General features: G+C 34.5%; 4 protein-coding genes across 7 annotated transcripts in view; 2 read left to right on the top strand and 2 right to left on the bottom strand.

Moving 5' to 3' along the window:
* The window catches only part of DMAP1 (DNA methyltransferase 1 associated protein 1), a 31401-nt gene extending 22605 nt beyond the window's left edge, over positions 1-8796 (top strand). For all 3 annotated transcript variants that reach the window (XM_069816101.1, XM_069816103.1, XM_069816102.1), the window contains one exon: positions 8532-8796. In XM_069816101.1, coding sequence (XP_069672202.1) covers positions 8532-8675 — 144 coding nt within the window. In that variant the 3' untranslated portion in view covers positions 8676-8796. The remainder of the gene's footprint in view (positions 1-8531) is intronic.
* A 6342-nt stretch (positions 8797-15138) lies between these two features.
* Mettl5 (Methyltransferase like 5) lies at positions 15139-15890 on the bottom strand. Its single transcript, XM_069816104.1, has one exon. The coding sequence runs from the start codon at positions 15888-15890 to the stop codon at positions 15237-15239; it is 654 nt and encodes a 217-aa protein (XP_069672205.1). The 3' UTR covers positions 15139-15236.
* A 15-nt stretch (positions 15891-15905) lies between these two features.
* LOC138692839 (SOSS complex subunit C) lies at positions 15906-21703 on the bottom strand. 2 transcript variants are annotated; one of them, XM_069816105.1, is made up of 3 exons: positions 21396-21703; positions 20646-20782; positions 15906-16061 (listed from the first exon to the last, which is right to left on the bottom strand). In XM_069816105.1, the coding sequence occupies exons 1-3, from the start codon at positions 21424-21426 to the stop codon at positions 15906-15908; spliced, it is 324 nt and encodes a 107-aa protein (XP_069672206.1). In that variant the 5' UTR covers positions 21427-21703. The 2 variants fall into 2 exon arrangements, with proteins under 2 accessions (XP_069672206.1, XP_069672207.1); XM_069816106.1 differs by having other exon boundaries at positions 20646-20779; positions 21396-21701.
* A 230-nt stretch (positions 21704-21933) lies between these two features.
* LOC138692768 (pelle-like serine/threonine-protein kinase pik-1) overlaps positions 21934-23322 on the top strand; it is a 29443-nt gene continuing 28054 nt past the window's right edge. The window contains exons 1-2 of the mRNA XM_069815962.1: positions 21934-22169; positions 23004-23189. Of these exons, the coding sequence (XP_069672063.1) occupies positions 22064-22169; positions 23004-23189 (292 nt within the window). The 5' untranslated portion in view covers positions 21934-22063. The remainder of the gene's footprint in view (positions 22170-23003; positions 23190-23322) is intronic.

Genomic DNA, 23322 nt, shown 5'->3' with positions numbered 1-23322 from the left:
TATACAAAATGCAGTCTTATCTTTCTTTGCAATAGTGTCGAGCACTTTGTTCTTCTAAGTGAAACAGTCTGATTACAAACATAGATTTCAACTCAAATGGAAGGTAATTTCAGGGAGATTGAGCTATCCTAGATCCCTAAGTGACCCATCTTATCAGCGAGAAAACAGTAGATCTACAAGATTTTTGGCGTATACAAGAAAAAAGTTCGTCTTTACCACCTCTGTCATCCCTGACCCATTTTAAATGCCCTTAAAAAAGATCCTGTATACAAGAACTTGCCTGGTGACATGATGATAAAGAGACTAAATAATTATAAATTGCTTAAAATGTATAACGAGAAAGTACACAGGATGGAAGTGGAATAATCCTGCAGATTTTCAGCTCGAGTAGCTCATGTTGTATGTAAGAAAAACATATAATACATTACTGGTGGGAAGTTCATAGTTTCCTCAGAAAAAGATATTTTTTCCCAAATGTTTAACACCTTCTTACTCGGTGAATAGGATTGTGATTTTTGTCCATATCAATGGAAAATTTAATAAAGAATAATTTATCCCCCTGGCATAATTCAGTAGCACGGACGGTTTTCGTGTAAATTTAATTTAAAAATCACTAATTTCAAGCCACTGAACAATGCGAACAGATTGCAAAGTTGTGGTCAGAAAGGAAAAAGTTCACCTAGGGAGACAGCCCTGAGTTCATTGACCTCTTACATTTCTTGCGAGAAAAAAGAGCACTGTGTTAGCGGTGATGTTGCCAGGCTGCTGAAACTTCTAATCTAATTAACTGTGCATTTAATCACAAAACATAATATGTTTTCTATTAATTTAAGTGTACCCTATTATCCCTTTCAATCTTCAGGATTATTTTGCTTTCACCCTGTATGTTATCTTCATGAAACTGTTTATTTTTAATTATCATTATTGTAATAGTTAATGTCAGGAAGAAATTAATTAATTTATTTCTTTACTCTGTCAGTGGACAATTGGAGGTATATTTCTTGCATCAGAAGGCAAAAGGAAGTAAGCGCTAAAACATGGGTTTTTGGTTTATGGTTGATTCATATATAGAATGTTATGCTTGTTTTGATATTGGTACTCCCAAACTGCGGTAGTGGATAGTTGTGTATATTTTTTCGATATTCGAAGGCAATAAGTCATAAAGCTGTGTATAAAGTTGGAACATTCATCTCAGCCATATCTCAAAATGCAGATTTTGAACTTACTTCCTCCTGGCTTCTGATGTAAGATTTGAAATCGACCTTCCAAAAGAAGGACACGATAAGAGCATGATGACTGTCAGTGATCTTCAGTTCTCTTCCAGAACATTAACACCCAGAAAATTTAGCTTTCTTCTGTCTTCCACACGTATCATCTTTTGGTGTGACCAATTAATTATTATTATTATTATGATCACATATTTATTATTTGATTTTTCAATTCGTGATAGGAATTTTCAGATTCCTTTCTGTCAACCTTTACCAAATGCATAGCATATTATATTAAATTAAGAAGTAATAAAAATTATTGTTACCATTTTGGTGAAATAAAATAGGCTTTCGACATATCAAGAATTTTTATATATAAAAGTAATTCTGACTTGCTACTTGAAAGATGCAAACCATTCCAGATTTTTTTCAATTTCATTTTTAAAATATGGTACCTGAAAGAATATAAGCTGAATGACTGTTTCATCTCTATTAATTTGGATGCATTATTAATATACGTAAATTACTTTTACTAGCTTATGAATTATTTCTGGATATTCTTTGAATTATACTTCAGCCACATATTGTAACATACTGTTGAAATTGGTTATACAAAATATTTAGAATCATCTTATATTTATTAAAAAGAATAAAATTTAACAGGATGTTCATACCTATCTCTAAGTAATATTTATAATAATGCAGAAAGAATCAATTGGATTGTAAATCTCAGCAGCCTTGAATTAATATTTACTTCACTGTTAGAGATAAGTTAGATTCTTTTCATAATCATGCCCTAAGCATAAGACAATAAAAGAAAAAACGATCCATCACATATGGTTCTTCGAAATATTCCATTAATTTAGTTGCTCAGTTGCTGGACAGATAAACCTATAATGTTTTAGTTTTTAAGTTTGGACAAAAGAGTATAATTTTTTTATATTATTGTGTAATAATGTACGTGAAAGTTCAATGTTTGCTTTAATTCTGATTACAATCATCGCAGATTTTGCTGTAATTATTTACTTAAAAACAGCGGTGCAGTTTTTAAAAATACTGATTCACTGTCCGTAAACCTAAGTTTCCTTCCAGTTTCATGACATGTTGACAGACATGGTTCAGTGAATTTTCACTACAGCAGCAACAACCACATCTGTGATTCTTGCTAAGAATTACAGCATTTCCACCATTTTTTCACAGCTATATCTATTCTTGACTTCCTGTCTTCAGTAGATTCCTGTGACTTTCACCTTGTTTGTGTAGAATCTGTCAAGGTAAGATGCTCGTATTTTCGTGTGGCTTGCAATCTTTGCTCATGATGGATGTGCATTGCCTCCCTTCATGTTTCACACCTTCTAACAGAGACGAAACCTTAACCTTACCTTTTGGGAATAAAATATTATTTTCTTAGACCAGTAACATTTCGCTTCATTATTAAATTTGAAGGTTTTAATGTGTCTTTGAGGGCTATCAAGCTCTTAATTATGTGTATGCATGGTCACTTATTTATGAATCAGCAAGTTGTCATCTGGCGGAAGAACCTCCCTCTGTTTTAACATTCATAACTATTCTTTCATAGGCGATTTGGTACAGAAGTAACATCTTAGCACACTTTAAGAGTAGCATGTCACATTTCATTTATCACCCAATTTCAGCAGATGAGGGTAGCTAGTAAAAGCTGACATGTTACTAAATGTTTGGTCAAAATTCAGTTCAGATTGTTTGCTTGCTTATCTTAGATTCATATTCAGGTGTTTAATATTTCATATTATCCTTTCTTTCTTCTTTTCTCATTTTCCTTTGCTGCAACCTTTCACCTTCAGAGTTTGGTTTCCCCTAACATTCCTCGCTTATAATGGATGTGGATGTTTGATGTTTTATATTAATTCGGTTCTGCCTTGTTAAAGAGGTTGGACATTGTGTTTAAATCTTGTTGTATTAATATCTTATTATCTTAGTTGCTAATTTAGAAAGAAGAGTTTAATAACGTGAAAATTATGTGAAATACTATGTATCAGTAAAGTTCTTTCCACATTTTAGAATACATTAGCGTAGTTCTTAAATGGGTTTCACTAGATATGTGTGCCTTGCTGCAGCTTGTACTAAACTTTAAAAGGTTGTAACTTACCTTAGTACAGCTCCAGAAGCTCACCAGCTAGCATGGAGAATGTCCAGTCAGTGTTCAAGGACTTCTGTTCAAGTAGTGAATATGACCACAATGAAAGTACCATTAATTTTCAAATCACACATGAGACCGCAGTTGGCACAAAAATGAAAATACTTATATAAAAATATTCAATCTCAAACAATCTTTATAAATAATAAATATTGGCACATGCCAGCTAAACCTAATGATCTTTTGAAAACAATCCTCCTTGTACTGAGGAGCATGTGTACATAATCGTGAACATATTTCTGGACCTCAGGTCATTAGCAACAGCAATTTATGATTAGTTAGAAATGATTTTGACGCACTACCATATGAATAATTATAATGATATTATGTTTAGAGAACGATGACGCCAAGAAAGTGGATCAGCATGGAAATAGCTGGACAAAAGATTTCCGGTAAGGTAGATCAACAGAGGTGTACTTTCTTGGTCTCCTCATTTTTGGGTTATTACAACATTCAAGTTAATCATCAATTCATCATCATTAACACAACAGCCCTATTTGGTCCTGGTCTTCTTCAAAAGTTTTACCTTTCTTCTCTGTTCAATATTAAACCTCATGTTAATGACAAGACTAATGTTTACCAATCACAGTTACTGGCATTGATGCTTGTAGATGAGTGTCATAAACGTGATAGTAACTACTCATACTGCTTCTCAGAACATAGCAAAAGCTTGAATATAGACTAGACGTTCTCCTTGTTGCCGTGAGTGTCCACACTGATATATACGAGTACTGTTTAGAAAGTAAACAGGCATTTAATATTAAAAAAACAAATGTAGCTTACATAGACTATAAGCAGTTTCAAGCAAGTACTATGTAACTTCAGCACGAAATTCCTTCTGCTCTTGAGAGTAGCTATGGAACGAATTTTGCCACAACACATTTCATGCCAAAATTCTCTGCAAAAATCTTTGAAATAATAGTCGTGAAATCCCCAAATCTTCTAATTCTTGCACTGTCAATCGCCAATTTTTGCTGATTGCGGCCCACATGTATTCTACATTATCAGGTGTTCTGCTTGTTGAATGCCTTTCAGAACGTGGATTGCTTTCGGCGGATTTTTGGCCAGCTTTGAAGTTTCATTTTCACAATTTTATCTGTTTCACTCATTGAATCGTCCCTAAAAATCCCCTTTATTGTTTGAATACAGTTTATACAAAATTAGAAAGGTATTGACAGTTCCCTCTCTCACACGCGAGAAGAGAGTGACTCATAACGAAATCTGCATCTTTCTTTTAACGTAGTCAGTAATGTACGAGGCACGTCCATAATCCCACTCGTCCCACAGCTAGCAAACCATATGTTGCGAGAAGCGACTGTGTGTACATGATAGAGTAATGTCCTGGCATGGCACATGCGCTAGTGGAACTTCCCAAGTGCTCTCAGTAGCTTTGTTGCATTGGTTGAAGATGGATGCTCCTATTCCAGCTCCTGCCACGTATGAAGTGCAATCAGTGATAAAGTTTTTGAATGCACAGGGCATAGCGCTGATTGAAATTTATCGTCAGCTGTGCCAGGTCTATGGGCCTAACGTCATGAGCAAGCAGATGGTGTGTTGCTCCACAAGGTCGTCTGTGATGATGGTTGGCCTCCCACTGCGTTCGTCATACACATTTTGGCGTCCTGCTGAAAATTGTCTACAGCAGCAATGCATCATCTGCTTGCTCATGACGTCAGGTCCATAGACCTGGCATAGCTGACGATCAATTTCAATCAGCGCTATGCCCTGTGCATTCAAAATCTTTGTCACTGATTGCACTTCACACGCTGCGGGAGCTGGAATAGGAGTGTCCATCTTCAACCAATGCAACGAAGCTACTGAGAGAGAGGAAGTTCCGCTAGTGCATGCGCCATGCCAGGACATTACTCTATCACATACATGCAGTCGCTTCGCGCAACATATGGGATGAGTGGGAAAGTTACTTTATGGACGCGCCTCATAAAGACACAACAGCCACGACAGAACACCAGTACTTGCAGTGACACAGTAACGAAGATTAAACTCTTCCAAACAAAACAGCTGGCTATCACGTGCTCGCTGTGAAACAGTTGGCAACGCAGACCTGTCACCATAGACTCTGATTGGCTGGTTTGAGCAGTTACCATGATGACACCTTGAAGCTGCTAAATTGTCCATACCTTTTTAGTTTTGTATAGACTACAGTCAATTTTCTGTAGTTTCCGAAGCAGTAAGTTTTGTTTACATAATGTTCCATGAAGTTTGAGAGCTAATTCTGTTATTTGTAAGTGGGTTTTATAGTGCTGCTTGGTTCTTGTGCTTTGAAGGGTGGAGAATACGATGGAAAATGAGATGGTAGGTTTTTCTAAGTGGATTTGTTTTTCGATCTTCCATTACTGCGGCACTTCTGTCTTGTGATTGGCTGAATTATTGAGTCTATAGGAATTTATTGTGAATGGTCACATTCAATGGCTTTATCAGTGGTTGTATTTTAAGTTTACATTGTAAATGAGGTCTTAGAGTCTGCAAGCCATAGCAAGTTCCACGTGTCCACATTTAAGATACATGCCCTTTCAAAAGCCTGGAGAAACATTATAAACACACTGTATTAGGAATTTTAAATGATGATTATGTTACTGCTTGTATGTGAAGGATTTCATGCATATGCACACTTCTGCACATACATATACATACACACAGGTTTGTGTATTATTTTACCATAATTGTCTGTACAGGATATTTCTCTACCAAGGGAACTGATCTAAGTACTGCTATTGCTTCATGCAGTAAAAGATAATTTTTGTTGTGTATTGGAACTTATTTGTCCTGTGCTGTAGTGTCATGTTCTAAGGCAGTGGTTCCCGACCTGTGGTCCGTGAACCCCCAGGTCCGCGAGTAATTCGAAAGGGTTCAGCAGGAACAAGATACATTCTTCAAATGGCATTTCAATTAAACTTAACTTAGAGTTCTCTGATTTTTCTCAGCTTGAAGGAATATTTGTTTGCTTGTGTCAGACTTATGAGATACAGAGTTTACCAGAAAAATGAGATCATCTGACTTCTGTTAGCTTGCAAGTCTAGCCTACGTATCTGTTACTTTAGATTTTTAAATTCTTTGAATTCAGTTTTCAGGGTCGAGCTTTAGGTGTTCGCTGTTCAGGATAAGATTGAAGTAATGATAAAGAAATTGCACTTGTGGTCTAGCTGTATTGTCAATCGAGAATTCGATTAATTTTCCACTCTAAGTAATTTCCTAGCAACAAGTGGTGATGAACTCTTGTCTGATATCGTTGGGAGTATGAAGAACATCTTGATTTATTAACATTAAAAGGAAAGTTAAAAAATGATTGGTAACAGAGTATCACGTCAAAGTTTTCTTCAAGAAACAGTACTGCCTTTTCTTTTAATACATTTATGATGCTGATAATGATTTTTTAAAACTTTGTTCAATATTTCTCCTTAAAGAACATAAAACGTACTTCCATAATCGCAGTTTTAAACATTTTCGAACTGAGCTCATATATGTATCATATTAGCCATACTTGAACCTATGTTTTGTTTGTTTCTGATGTCCTAGGAGGTAACATATTTTTATTCTTCATATTAAGACTGGTATGTGCGTTTTATTGTGCTGACGTAATTTCAAACAATAAATTAGAACATACACATATTTTTAAGTGAAAAGGTGGATTCTAGTGTCGCAGGAGAAAGTATGCAGATATACCTGCATGTGATAACTGATCATTAAAATTTTCCACTTAATATGCCATCTTACCTCTCAAAATATGCAGCTTTCTTGTTTTAAATTTAAGTACACAGATGAAAATGAATGCCTTAGATTTTTTAATGTTCAGCTTAAATAAAATATTGTGCAAAAAAAAAAAAAAAAAAAAAAGGCTTTTATACTAACCATCATCTTAAACTTTAAACAGAATATTCAGCTCATCTTAATTTCTATTACGAGGTGTATCTCATTTCTTATTTAATGATTCAGAATGGTATGAAAATTTTTTTGACGGATTATTTTTTATTAGGGCCTACATTGTTTCTGCTTCTAAACCATTTTTGTCTTTATTAGTTTATAAATTTTGTAACAGACATTTCATTACTAAAAAGAATTTTATTAATAAATTAATAGATATAAGAATAATAGTAATTATAATGATCTAATAATGACATCATACCTTAAACATACAGAAATTTTATTCAGAGAATACAAAATGCTGCTTCACTTAAAACATAACCTCAAACAAGTACTGTAAATTATTGAAATACATATAATAAAGTCTGTTATTTTTTTTTATTTGAGTTTTATTATCATAATTCGAAATTCGCTTATAAACAAACTATAATTTATTAAAGGAATTGATGAAAAGTTTAGGCCGATAAGTTGGATTTTTATATTTTCAGATAATGATCTGAAGTATTTTAATATGAAAAGCAGGTAGCAAATATAAATTATTTGATAAATATTCAGTGTCTGAATGCATACGAATGATTTTATATATACTTTATATTATTGTTTATTTTTGCAACCATATCAACATATTCTGCTTTGGGTCAGATATATTTCTTTATGAAGAGCTATTTTGTGAATATGGACATTGCAGCTTAAAATTAACCTACAAGCAACAGATATCTGGCATATTTTAAACAGTATTGTGTTCAAGATAAGACATTAGTAAAATATTAATGTGGTGCTGGACTTTTTACATAAAAGTATTGAAACATTAAATAAATGTCCTTGCCTTTCTGATATTAGATGACTTGGATTCCTTAGTTAATATAGTAGAATAAATTTTGCTTATAGGGTATATTACATTTAATATTTTCAATGACTTACAGACTCATTTAACAGGACGTATATTTTAAGAAATGTAAACTCATTTCAAAGATAATTTGTAGCGAAAAACCACTTTTAACAAAACTGTTGTTCCAACCATACCTTTTCATTATTTCGTCTTCTTACTGTGTCGTAGTCAACAAAGCAAATTTTGAAGTATCTTTTCACTATTGATGTAGTTGCTACATCATTATTAAAGAATGTAAGCTTTTATTTAATATAATATATATCATAATGCCTACAATATAACAGCACTTGTTTTATTGAGTGCTCCTTTTTTTTATATTTTACTTGGAAGTATGTATTATTGCACAAAAATGTTACATCTGAAACCTTTGTTCTTTCAGACTTTGGTGGTTCCGAGTTCTATCTCAGGAAACAAGGAAGCCCCAAGAAGTTTTACTTCCAGTGAAGCTGAGACTGCGAAACAAAAGGGAATCTCAGAAATAATAGATGTTGTGGGTTCCCCAGGTACTCCTAACATGACTTGAATCAAGTTGTACTTCAGGCAAGGATTGTAATACTTACTGTTTGGTCAATTCATGAATGGTCATTCAATTGTGACAATATTTAATCAGCTATGACACTTTTTTTTTTTTTTTTTCAATTTTTCCACTTGTAATCATCTTCTTAAGTTATAATCTACATTATCACGTAAGAGCATCAATTCTAATTTATTCTTCATTGCAAAGTATCAGTCATTTTTCAGTATTATTTAGCAGTTTTAGACATACATGTTATGCCTTGAATCTGTAAAGTTTTTTTTTATAGAATGTCATAAGAAACTCTACTATTATATCCAAGCCATCTCGTTATTTATAAAATAAAAACAATCAACATCTCAAATGAAAAGAGGAACATTTTTGTGTTACTTTTGTGTTTGTATTTTGTTTCAAACATTCAGTAATTTGTTGTGGGCTGTGAATTGAAACACAATTTGAGGACTCTTCCTTTATAAAGAAAACAAAAATCATGATAATCTGGAGATCGTACCTTTTTAAAAAAAATACTGATCGATGATTTTATATTAGAACAAGTGTCTCTCATTTTAAATATTCAGACTGCACCTTCACATAAGAAAATGATGTCATCATCATATCTGTCACGTATTAGACCCTACAGGATCTATTACGGTCTCATGCCAGCGCTTGTGTGGTCTTCCCAATTTCCTCTTTCCTCGTGGTACATAAGTAAGAATCTGTTTAGGCCATCTAGTGCGATCCATCCTTTCAACATGTTTTTTCCACTGAAGTCGATATTGTTGAACAAAATTAACTATAGGATCCATTTTTAGTTCCTGTAATATGTCCACATTATTATGGTGTTCCAGCAAAGAGCATCCCGCTGTTCGTTGCATGAACCTCATTTCAGCTGTCGTCAGCCTTTGCTCATCAGCTTTTCTGATTGTCCATGCCTCGCTACCTAGTGTCTTATATACCTTTAGCCTTGTATGTTTCTGAACATGGGATGATTTGAAGACGGTGTTAATTACGCCAGTGATTTTTATAAATTTAGATAGTTTGTTTGACATATCTTCATCAGTGATGTAAGAGAGGTTATAACCTAAATAGTTAAATGAATTAACACGTTCAATTAAAGTATTATTTATCATGATCTTACTTGGAATTGGGTTCTCTCCCGAAAATGCCATGACTTTCGTTTTCTCTTTTGAGATTTCCATATTGAAATCTGAGGCGATTATTTGCAAATTATAAATGGCTCTCTGTAAAGCATCCTCTGTTTGAGCAATAATAACCTGATCATCGGCAGACATTAGTGTATCGAGAACTGTGTTTCGATTAATTTGAATTCCAGCATGATGACTTTGCCTCCAAATGTATAAAATATGGTTCATATATATAATAAACAACAGAGGGGAAAGACCGCACCCTTGTCTAACACCTTGGTTGATGGAAGTCCAGCTAGTAGTTCCGCTTTCAGTTCTTATGGCAATTTCATTTTGTTGATATAAATTATAAATGGAGAGAATGATTTGGTTTGGCACATTATCATAGCGTAAAATCTCTAAAAGTTTATTTCTATCAACTCTATCAAAAGCTTTTATGAAATCAATAAAAGCTAAGTGGGTTTGAATATTAAATTCTCTGTGCTTTTCAATTAAAATCTTCATGGTGAAATAGCTGTCACAACATAGCTGTCGGAATCCATTCTGTTCTTCAGTGATTTTGTCTTCGTAAAGATGTGATAGTTTATGAAAATGATGTAAACATAGAAAATAAGTTTCATCAATTTCATTATATTTGTGGAGCAATAAGCACAACGAAGGGATAGACAAAGAAGACGCTACAGATTAAATTTTATGTCACCAACATAAATATGCAAGTAAGAAATTTGGACGAGGAAAAAGAAAAAAAAATATATATATATATATATATATATATATATAAAATGCAGACAACAGAAATTAACACTTCTTAGATCATCATCATCATCATCATCATCATCATCATCATCATCATCCTGGCAAGCATTGTACGTAGTGATCCACTGTTGTCTCAAAAAGATTCATGCCAGTACTTCAAGGGATGTCCGTGTGAGCTTTTTTCAGCGGGTCGATAATAGAGTTATAAAAAAAGTTAAAAAAAATCATTAACATATGCAAAACATCTTACAAGAACCTCTGAAACAAAACATAAAAAGAGTTACTAGTTAAATCTCAGGGAAAGAAATGAGCTATAGTGCAAGAATTATGAAGAAAAAGCTACAAAACAAGAGGCAATAGTAACATTCAGTGTAGAAATATACATTTTTTTTATTCAGGTACATGCATCTTCTGTGTGAAACCCAATGAAACTATGAAGACCACCTCTGGGAATGTGGAATTATATCAAAGGAGTTTCATACTGGGATTCCTCAAGACAATTGATTTAAAACCAGAGCTGGTGACATTGAAAAAATAACGAGAGAATGTACCTTTTTAATTAAACAGCTATTAAATAAAATTGCTGAAAAAAAGGAATGTGAAAAAAGAGCTATTGTGATGGAAGAAAAGACGCTCAAAAGAAATTGTAAATTACAATTAATACTTGAACTGTGATATTCTTTTCTTCCATTTTGTACCAGTTTCAAAATAAATTGATACAGACAGCTGGACCAGTTGTATATGGAGAAAAGCAATTAAGACAACGAATTTTCACATCTTTAGGGAGGAATGCATATCTATACTTATTTTCAGGTTTTGAAGCAGTGAAACAGGAAGTAGTTTTATGGGCAAGAGGATAGTGTGGACTGGAGAGGTAATGAGTACAGCCTTGACACATAGATGGAAAACTAAACAATTCACTGCAATTAATCGAACAAAATGTAGTCTGGTAGCGATAAATTGGCAGCATGATCTTGGAGACAGTGGAGCAGTACTTTTTTTTTGTTAGTTCACGTGAATTATAGACCTATATGTCGCTTTATGTATCAGCATTTGGGTTTCTGCTGGTTAAACTTTAACCATAGTTACTGTGAAATTATACCCAAACTTACCTTAATACGCGGGGACTTTAAATATACTGATGACAGCATTACGACTTTCAAACAACTTTCAATCACTCAATACTATGTGGTAACACCCTTGACTGATGAACACATAGTTTCCAATTTAGTCATTTCAGAGAAGGAAAATAACGATTATAGTTGGCACCTTGATTCAGAGATATAATTAGCTGAATTATTACTGCATTAGGTTGAAAATTTGCGAGTTGAAATAGAATTTGTAGTGGACAAGGACTGTTTTGAGAGAAGTTTTCTTCCTTCTACTATTTCTTAATTTGTTACTACAGTAAAACCCTGATGACATTCTGCAAGGAACCGTATGTAAACTGCATATTAGGCAGAGATTCTAATTTTGATTTATATTCAATATATATTAGCTTTATTTCAATGAACTATGTCAATAGTAGTGCAGTATTACCCCATTTCATTTTCCTCCACGTACATACTCCAGACATATCAGCTGCAGTGATTGAGTCAAAATTCTTTATTATCATTCTTAGACAGCATAAAATAAAAAAAAAAAATGGATTTTTCAAAATATTTTTTGTTTAATTCCCAAATTATTCCAGTATATTTTACTGAAAAAAATGTCAATATCTGCAGTAGTTTCTGAGTTATGATTTGAAAGGCAGGATGCTGCAACATCAGTCCCTCCTGACAGTGGATAGTGTCACTCCCACTCCAATAAATGTTAATTTTATTTTTTGAAGCAATATTTCTCATACCAGCTGAAAAGCAAAAGTTTAGACACAGTCTAGTATATATAGTCACGAAACTTGAGTTGTGAGGGTGCTAGGAACAATAAACTGTACCGGTACTATTTCGCATTGTCTGTAATGAGGCGATATTAGCGATCCTAGTGGTTAGCAACTATTTATGGATGCATATTTACTATGTATTGAGCTTCGTGACTGTAGGTATATACTAGACTGTGGTTCAGAGCTGAAATTTCTCATACCAGTAGCCATCTTAGTAATGGCTGCTTGTTTGTAAACACAAGGACGTGAATTTTGGTTTCAAGAAATAATAGTCTACAGAAAAATGTTCAACACTCATTTCCCGTAAATTACATTTTCAAGAACCTTTTCCCTGATAACTAAAAAACTATCCAACATTCTGTGATGAAATTTTTTTTGTGTATTTATGCATGTTATAGCTATTGAATGATGCAAAATCACTTCTCTATCTTGGATAGATTTTCTGATAAAAAATAAATTCATTTAAAAAATGGTCAGTTATCAGTATATTGTTTTAACACAAAATAAAAAAAAAATTATTAAGGAATTTAGTTGAAAGAGCATGATGTAAAATAAAAGAGAGAGAACATTAAAAATTTGAAAAGTGTATGAGTTATGAGGGAACACTTCATCACTGCACAGTGAACTGCCACCATTTTGGATTTTGAAAAAATATATAAATAATTTTTTTTATTGTAAAAATATTTTTTTCATGTAGCAGAAAGACAGTGTTTTACACGTACTAATTTTCATTATTGTAAAAGTTGCAGCAATGGAGCAAAAAATGTTGAATATTTCTAAAATTTTACTGCTGTAAGCTATACTTAACCCCTTAATGTAGATGACGAAATTCCTAATATATCAGAGTGTTGCTTTTGATTAAAAGTAGCCTACTTTTGTCATTGTGCATTCGTAACATTTCAAATTTTACCGACATGGGAAGTGCTTTCCATTTAACACTCATTCTAATCAGAATCACACTCACAGACACTTCACTACACCAAGAACAACAAACTGACAAGCAAAAATGTCCAGAATTACGGCCAAGTGAGGTACTGTAATTTATTGTATGTAGACTTAGGATGCAGGTAAAAGGGTCGATGTGGATACTGCATTTGTATACCTCGTTTTTACTGTGACAATGTGTTTTTAGTTTCGTGTTAGCTTTCAGTTTATTGTATTCCTTGATTTTAGTTTTGAAAATTTTTGATAAGGGCGCAAATAGCCAGAGTAGCTGACGCGCGCTTTTTAAACCCCACTACTAACTAACTAAAAGGGTCGAAATTACATTGAAGATATCCTACAAAAAGTGTGTATTATGTGGGAACCGAGTGCTACAAAGAGGGTATTTTTATAAAGAAGTTATGCATGAAATGTTCAGAGACAGAACAAAAAAAAAACATATTACATGAAATAGCGGAATAATGGGCTCGTTTTATGGAGGTTTTTACTGTATTTTCATTTTTAATGAAGTAGATGTGAAATTTCAAGGCTTAATATTGATAAGAGTTTTTACATCTGGTTGGTTTCCATTGGTCACGTTTGGGATCATTTAACCCATTTTGTTATGTTCTTATATCTGTAAGTCTTATCTTTATTTTAAAATTCTATGGATTCCATATGATTTATACCTCATACAGTGTGATCAGAAAATGCTGTTCACCTGTTATGGAGATATTGCATTTAGTATCTGTCAATCAAACAGGGCTCTAAATCACATACTTGTTCTTTCAATTACATCTTTTTACAGGAGACGAAAATTTAACTATGCCACATTGTTCTTGGCATTTTCTCGCCTCACCTGTAATTTTCTTGCACAATATGTATGCCGATACTACAGACAGCTGCCATTCTTCTGAGAGTTGGCAACATCAGTTACTGGGCCACCAGTGGCGGTCTCCTGCTTGAAGTAGTCATGGGCACGTCACACGGTGCACAAGCCTTCTGGCTTGGCGTTTCAGTACCTCTTTGAATTTCCGTCTGTCATATCTTTAAACACTACACTAATGCTATAAAACTGTACTACTGTAACTCTAATAATATAATTTAACACTAAAACTATAAAGTAGTAATAGAACAAACAGAGCTGCCACAAGAGAAACTATCTACTGCAACGAAAAAAAGCCGGACTGAATCTGATTGGTTCTTAAAAACACGTGATTATTTCATGCTAGGGCACACTTGTGGCTACTCGCACTCCAAATATGGCGAGAAGTATACGCTCAGCCAGCTAAGGATGATGGGTTTCTAAGAATACACGTAAAAGAATAGTGTTCCTGAATAAGAGAAGTCTATGGGAAATTTATTGGCTGTTTCTCACTCTCTGTCAAATTCAAATCTGCATCCTACTTACCTTAAGGAATTCTGCATGAATGGTGTCCCTACCTCGAAAAAGAATTAACATTGTCCCACTAACAGAGTTCTTGGCAGTGTAGTCATTGTGCTTGCTTTCCTTTGGAAAGGAAATAAAACAAAAAACTTCATGTCGTAAATTTATGATTTGCTGTGTAGACAGATTATTGAGACTGCAAGGACATGAGGACATCTTGTAAATTTGTAGAGACAATGACAGCAGAAAATGAAGTGGTATGCAATAGATCTTCAAAGGTCGTAGCATTTAAGGAATGTAAAATAGCGAATACTACTATTAATGATATACATTCTAAAATCAATCAACCATAAGAAAGTAACAAGGTAAGAACATGTGTCACAATTAATAAAAATTAATATATTTTATTCAAATCATACTGTACTTGTAGATCACATACTAAAAAACTCTTACATTCATAAATGTTCAAGATACCCATTCATTCATTTCCTCATCACAGAAGGCTGAAACCAGAACCTGATGAAGTCCACCTCGATGTCAACTGACTGCTTCTTGTGAAACCTGTAAGACGCTGGCAGATCAAATCTCAGTTCTGCCAAAACCTGAGCTTTAACACCCCAATCAGCAGCTTTGGTAAGGATGTGATCTCTTGTGGAAGTCTTATGTAAAGAATAAACAGAAGTGGTAGCTAGATCCAGGGCAGTTTGTAGGAACTTCATGTCTATACCACGATTATGCTTTGTTCCAAAAGGCGGATTCATGATAACAGTGTCGAACTTCTTCTTCCAGCGGTCTGGTAGGGCCCGAGTAACATCACACTGGACAGCATCTATGTTACCCAACTCTAAGTCTCTTATATTACTATAAAATATAGACAAGGCATCGGGATCCACGTCAAATCCTACACACAATCCAGCTCCTAACATCGCTGCTCCTATTGAAAGAGTTCCACATCCACAACCCAAATCTGCAATTAATTTCCCATCAATATCACCGAAAGATGCCTGAATTGTATGCAACATGCGAGCTGCAATATGAGGCATGGTTGCATACTGTTCCAGGTGAACTTTGGGATGTTCAAATATCTCAACATCTTGTAGGTACTGTTCCAGTGTTTTGAGCTTCATACATGCCATAATGTCTTTTGAAGCTTACTTTATATCAAATCGTGGAAGAACTGGTAATATGAGGTTTCCAAAAGAAGAATCTTGAGTGACGAAATAACCAAAGGATTGACTATGTGCATGTTGAAGGGCTGCTCTCTGAGAAGAAGACATCATATGTGCTTCGGGAGACATTGATACAGGCTGCCAACAAAACAAAACATGAAGTAAACATCCGTATTACTTAACAATGATCTACAAATTATAATCTAGTTGGGCTTAAATAAACATATAAATGTTTGATGCTAGATATTTGAATTTTCTCATTAAGCAGGTTGGCCCCACAAAGGTTCATTGTAAGGATTGTAAGGGATCTACTGATGGGAACATTGTATTCTTAAAATACACATGCATAGTATGGGACTTTATGGTGTACTCAAATTCCAAGTGTAGGCTTCATGTGCTAGAAAATGAAACACTGGGCATATAATCTATGACTGTGATTCATTGAACCTCCGAAGATATAGACTGTTTGGTGTTACAAATCCAGGGAACAATATATCATCAAAAGGGTCGTAAGTCGCCAAAACTGAATCAAATTTTACGATTGCTGAATGAACTCCATCCTTTTGATGTACATGACGTATCCATGATGGATGTACCAGCTATCAAATATGAAACACTGAATGACAATTTTACTTATGATATTGTATCAAGTAATAGTCTTCTAACAAGATGGACCACTAAGAAAGTGTTGGATCTGAAGATAACCCACCACCTGAGGAATGTGATCGGCTTACTTGCATGGTACTGGACACATAGGAAATGCATACACATGACGGGATTCATGCTGCAACCCCCTCACCCCCCCCCCAAATGTGGTTTTATGGGATAGAACAGATCGACTAGGATATCAGCCTCAGAAGATACTAGTATTTGTTTGACATACATCCTAGTCAGAAATTACCACACAAAGACAAAAAAAAACTTTCAGGACTGTTTAATTCTCTTCTTAAAAGAGATATGAACAATGGCTCTCAGTCTTTGGCTTGGCTTTTCGAGGGCTAGACCTGAAATGAGTCTGTACACTTAGGCATGCTTTGACCTATTGTGCGCCCTACTGTATGTAAAGGGTGATTCATGAAGTTCTGCCTCGATTTATGGACGTGATTCCTGAGGTTATTTGAAACAAAAAAATTAAATGAATGAGATCGCATTCATAATTACGGAGTTACAACACATTTTCGAAATGCGTCATAATGAATGGAACGCTATACTAAAAGCCAGGTTATGAACCGACTAAACCGAAGCAACATTCTGTTGCTTTCTTTCTGAGCTCTGTTGCAACATAGTGGCACGAGATTCAAAGCGTGTTCAGCGTTTGTCACCGATATGTTTAAAATAACTGTTATAGCTGTGTTTTCAATATTAATATAATAAATAAGTATATAACGAATTCAAACATTTCAGTTAAACGAACGAATGATTCAATTCAATAATAATAACGATAATAACAAGTGTTAACTAATTTTTTTTTTTAATTCAATGCCACCAGGTTGTCTTTTCGACATTTCTGGTCTTCTCTCCTGGCCGTGGCTTAATTGTAACCCACTTCTGAGGTTGGGGCGCCTTGAAGGCGGAGTTACATTACCCCGTTGATGTGATAGGATGATTATGATAATGTGGTGCCAGGAGAGGTCTTAAATCTAAACTTAACCTAAATTCCAGATCATGGACGAACACAGGAATAATCCCCTTTAAGGAAAAATTCCTGTGCTCTAACCGGGAATCGAACCTGGGACCTCATGAACTATAGCCAGAAGCTCTGACCACTAGACCACGAGAACTAAATATATCAAGATACATTATAGTAATTTTTATTTCGAGTTGTTGTTATAAATCGAATTTAGTATTTAGCTATTTTTGTACATCAATAATAATAATAATTTAATAGATATGATCTTAATTTCATATTTATACTGATTTTTGTCATGTACGAGTATATTCAACTATTATTATTATTAATTCACATAATATATCAATAAGCAAATATACAAATTTAAAAGGAAAACTCGAGCCGGCTGAGCCATTGTTTAAAATAAATACCTAAATAAGAGTATTCGGACACTATTAGGTCTACTATTAATTTATAAGTACACACAATATGGAAATTAGAACAGTTAAGTCACAAGCAGTGCTTCAGCCATTTGCCGCGCTATTTCTTCTACCGATGTGATGTCTCCATTTACACTTTTTGTCGGTAATGCTTGTATACAGACAAAATCATTTCTCTCTCTCTTTCCAGACTTAAAAACCCGCTTTCTTTTTGTATCGTAGCACTCAGGAGAATTCATTATTTTATTCAAGTATTAGGACCTACTGTATATAGTTCTCGATAACACAATCAACAATATTAGTAATTAAAATTGTTTTTAAGAAAGCACAAGCTAATGACGCTGGACAAAATGCGACTCGTAATGCACGTGGTATTGCAAATGAACTGGGAAGTTTGGCTACACTGTCTCCATGATCCCATTGCCAGATTTTCTTTAGGTCCAATGAAAAGCCCCGTTCTTCTTCTCCCCTCCGATCCCTCACACTCAACATGTCATCACTTCACAGGCTACCCCCTCTAACCCGCACTTTTCTCTCGCCCTGCCAACTACTTCCTGTTTAGTCGGTTCATAACCTGGCTTTTAGTATAGGCATGTTTGTTGCCATAAGTACGTGCACGTTGTTGACAGTCGCATCTGGTGGTGGATGAAAGATATTTTGTACCAGGTTAAGGTACAAACATACAAAGAGTTGCTTCAATGCATTCTGGATGCCACAGCGACAATAAGAAACAAATGTGTGAAGCTGCAAAATGCTACAGGTGTGGTTCACATTCATGCAGACCGTTGCCTTGAGATTCTGGGAAACATTTTCGAAAATGTGATTTAAATCCACTCTAAATGAAAGGGAATGATACATAAACGATCAATTTGTATTTTAATTATTTGTTGCATTTTTGTTCGTGAAATCCTGAAATAACAATTTTTTCTGCTGTTTTCAAATTACTGTAACAATTATTTTTTGTTTCAAATAACTTCATGAATCACCTCCATAAACCGGTGGAGAACTTTGTGAATCACCCTGTATGTGATGGTTGTCCAAGTCCAACAGGTGACCTGGATGACATTCGTGAACCTGATCCTGACAGATGGGCCACCCTGCCCAGAGCCCCAAGACCTTCTTATATCAGCATCAGAAACCCTTACTACCACCAAGACTTAACGCAGCTTAGTTTCACTACTGCAGATTATAGATGAAATGAGGGCGAGATGGGACAATTAATATTAAGTACCCTTCACAAAATTGGCTTCATTTATACACCAACAGAACCTTGATCTCCAGGGAACACTAGGTGCAGGTGTTACGCGCTGTCTCTTCTCACTGTATAGATCTCTTGGATATGGAACAACAAGTTTTGATGGAGAAATCATTGCAATAAGTGAAAGTCTCAGGAATCTTCTATGCCACATCAATAAATTTAAAAATGCAGTTATATTGTCAGACTCCAAAGCAGCTATTCTATCAATAGTCTCTAGATTATGTACACCTTCATCTCAAACAGCAGAAATAACTAAAATGCTCTTTCAATTAATAACATTCAATAAAAGAATTGTATTCCAATGGATACTATCCCATTGTGGAATCCTGGGTAACGAGAATGCGGATGCTTTAGCAAAGAAGGGCAGCACTGCTACTTACAGACCTGTTACTAAATCTACGTATTACTCTGTGAAAAGATTTATTAAATCTACATACTTAGACTTCAAAAAACAAAATTTGATAACACATTCTCAAGGGAAAAAATGGAACTCTCTGCATCATAATTCACAGTTAATTCCCGACTTACCATGGAAATCGTCTATGGCTGCATTTAGATTGGCAACAGGCCATGACTATTTGGCCAAACACCTGCATAGAATTGGAATATATCAGTCCCCTAACTGCTCATTGTGCATGGATTCGGAACACCTCAAAATCTGTGCTTCAGTGACTGACATATTGGAGTCCAAGAGGTCAAATGACTATTGTCAAATGCCTGGCATTAGAAAACAACAATAATAACTTTCAATGAATAACCATGAGAATCCGTATAAAGTTGGTACTGATGGTTACTACTCTGGTACAGCACCAGAAAAAAGAACAGAAATGTAATAAGGTACATTAAGTAAACATAATCATAAATGAAGTATTGTAGTATTAACACTGTTGTGATCGATTTCAGATAATGTTATTAATAATTGGCTATTCATACTTTCGATCAATAGGTCATTTTAATTTATATAGGCTAGCAATACAGACATCTGAATGACTATGGAAGGAATTTCCGTAATGCCATCGACTGAAGAACGAACTTACGAATTCACAAATGTAAATAGTTATTTTCTTTACTTTCCCACCACATTTATCAGTTTTTTTTATATAAATCAGCTTATTTCACCTAAGATTTACACTGTTAATTACTAGGCCTACAACAATCTCTACAAAATAATCCATGCCAATCTACTCGATAATAGATTTTTTTTCAATGGGAGACAGTCTGGGAGGGAGTGACCGACTGAAAACTGAGCAGGTATTGCACTTGTAAACAGAAACCCACAGGTTATGATGGCTTTATGCCTTTTTTTTTTTTAATCTGAGACTTGCAAAGTGTAAAAGCAACACCCATCTTCATTTCCTAACATGAGACATTAACTTCTTTTTCTAAGGAAAATCAACAGATATATCTGTACCCACCAAATTAACACCACCTCCTACAGCAGACAAGGATGGAGTTAGAGTAGGAGAATTCAGACTTGGTGCCACACCTTGTTTAAGTATTTGTTGTTTTTTCAGCTGAATCTCTTCCAAGATTTTGCGATTTGCAAGTTCTGCTGAGTAGAGATTAAAACCATTAGTCATATCAATTATACTTATCAACAGTGAACATGAAATGAACTACCAATAATTTCCACAATAAATCTGATGTTCCAGAAATTTATTAATGTTACTTCCGTACCAGAATGGCTTTATCTGCTTACACGATTATAAAGTATACTGTGTTTAAAAAGCATGTGCATACATTTCAGACAATTTCCATTTCCTGCAGGAAAACCCTCAATGTCAGTGTATACACTACTGGCCTATGTAAACACGCATCTGGAATAGCAACAATCCAGCATTGTTATATATTCTATTCATTAGACAACTAATAGATGTTGGTCAAAGCATTTCATTAAATACACAGTAGTTCAGGAAAAGTAATGATAAAATAATCACAACTATTACCAATCACACCTGTCTTTATCTGAATAGGTTAGGAGTAGGCCTAAAGTTTATAAAAACAAGTCTCCAAATACAAGTGTGTGTAATATTGGCAAATATACTTTTCTCGCAGGAACGAAAAGTTATTAATAAATTTCCCGATTACTGTTTCATTAAACGATTCATTTTCCATTCCATTAACATGGCTTTCGTAATATCATAGGTTAGAACGTAAACATTTACCTTGACGAGCGCTTGGAGGTTGGAATGCCATTAAGTTACTTCTGTTAATTTCTATGTAGTAATTTATCAGTCTATGTTTTTAACTTAATAAATTTAATATGGCTTGTCAAACTTCCCGATGAATACACTTAGTTCTGTGCATTTTCATCACGTGTATATGTTATTCCTACTTATTATACAGACGTCATCACCAATAATGCGCCAATTCATGAACACGACAGCCATGTTATTGGTTATTTCCGTAAGTTCTGATACAGGATAGCCACACTTTTGCAGCAAAACGTAGCGAAGACAAATTGAAGTACAGTCACAGTCAACGAGCTCGTTGGTCACAGTAGACTGTGGTACGTGGTGGTACAGTAGGCTCACAGGCTCCTGATTTCCTCTGTGTCACTGAAAAAGACGTATGGAAACCAAAGAGTACCGAATAGAAACAAACCATATACGTTTACAGTGCTCTCTAGTGATGGTTTATTAGAACCACGCTTATGATTTTTCATTTATTTTAATTTACAGATTATACAGAGAGTTTCTATTGGTCGAAGTACTGCGAAGAGGAAAGATCACAAGAGCGAGAAGAGCACAGAGGACAACAGAAGTGTGGAATACTTTCTGTACAAGGAAAACGTTATATTTGATGGGTGTCATTTGGCTTGGACATTTATATAATGGCAAATAACAGGCCAAATGTTAAATATGTTTATCATCTTCCATATTTCCAACGCAGGGAGCTGTGTCGGATATTGGACGGAATGGATAAATGGGAAGAACTGGGTAAGAAAATTACTGTCCAATTACTTACTGTTTACAGGCATTGTATGCATACAAATTCAACTTAATTTTGAAAAAGTAGAAAGGTGACAGTCGTAAAGGGCAATTTTTTGCACAGTGGGAAAACAAACTATTACCGGTATTTAATTGGGATTTATACTCTTGAACCTCGCAATCGACGCAAGTGAACTTAACAACATATACAAGGAAGTGTGAATAAAATTATGAATAAATTCTGTTTCCAAAATTATGACGTTTAGTGTAACATAATTGCAGGTGTACAGACCTAATAATAGCTTTTGTGTTAAAGTTTCTGAATTCTCTATTTTAATTAACAGTTTTATGCGTTAATATTCTTAGTAGGCCTATTATATTACTCTGTTCATAATTTACTCAGCAATTTAAAGATGACACAAGTTGGAACATTTTTTTCGACTAAAGTTATTCTTGATTTCATTTAGGAGCCGCAGCGATTTTACCATTGTTTGATGCAATATAAATGTGTAGGCTAATTCAATTAGCCCACTGTTTTGGGTTATAAGATGTTAATTTTATCGTATATTTGTTTTTGGGATGGCTGGAACAGCAGTATCGCTACCAAACATTTTACTTTAACCATTCTACATAATTGAAAATAAAACGATGAATTTCAGGTAGTAAGTGCATTAATTTTGACATGATGACAATTCAAGACCTGTGGAGAGAAGTTCTGTTTTGGGTTATAAGATGTTAATTTTATCGTATTTTTGTTTTTGGGATGACTGGAACAGCAGTATCGCTACCAAACATTTTACTTTAACCAATCTACATAATTGAAAATAAAACGTTGAATTTCAGGTGGTAAGTACATGAATTTTGACATGATGACAATTCAAGACCTGCGGAGAGAAGTTCTGAGAGGAAACTCACCTTCAGATGAACTGTTGACGATATGGGGCCATCAAAACCATACTGTTCTAGAACTGTTTGTCTTGCTATCTGAAATGCAGCACTACCAGGCGATGCTTGTTTTGAAACCTTTTGGTAAGTTGAGTTTTGTGAAGAGTTTTAGATTCAATAGAAGATAGTGTAACAGTTTAAACTTTTAAGTTCAGCATATGAAAACGTACTGACACAATTTAGCACTTAAATGAATCAGAAAATATCAACACAGAAA

This window comes from Periplaneta americana, chromosome 17, assembly GCF_040183065.1.
Source record: "Periplaneta americana isolate PAMFEO1 chromosome 17, P.americana_PAMFEO1_priV1, whole genome shotgun sequence".
NCBI lineage: Eukaryota > Metazoa > Arthropoda > Insecta > Blattodea > Blattidae > Periplaneta > Periplaneta americana.
This window is presented reverse-complemented; position numbering and strand designations above follow the sequence as displayed.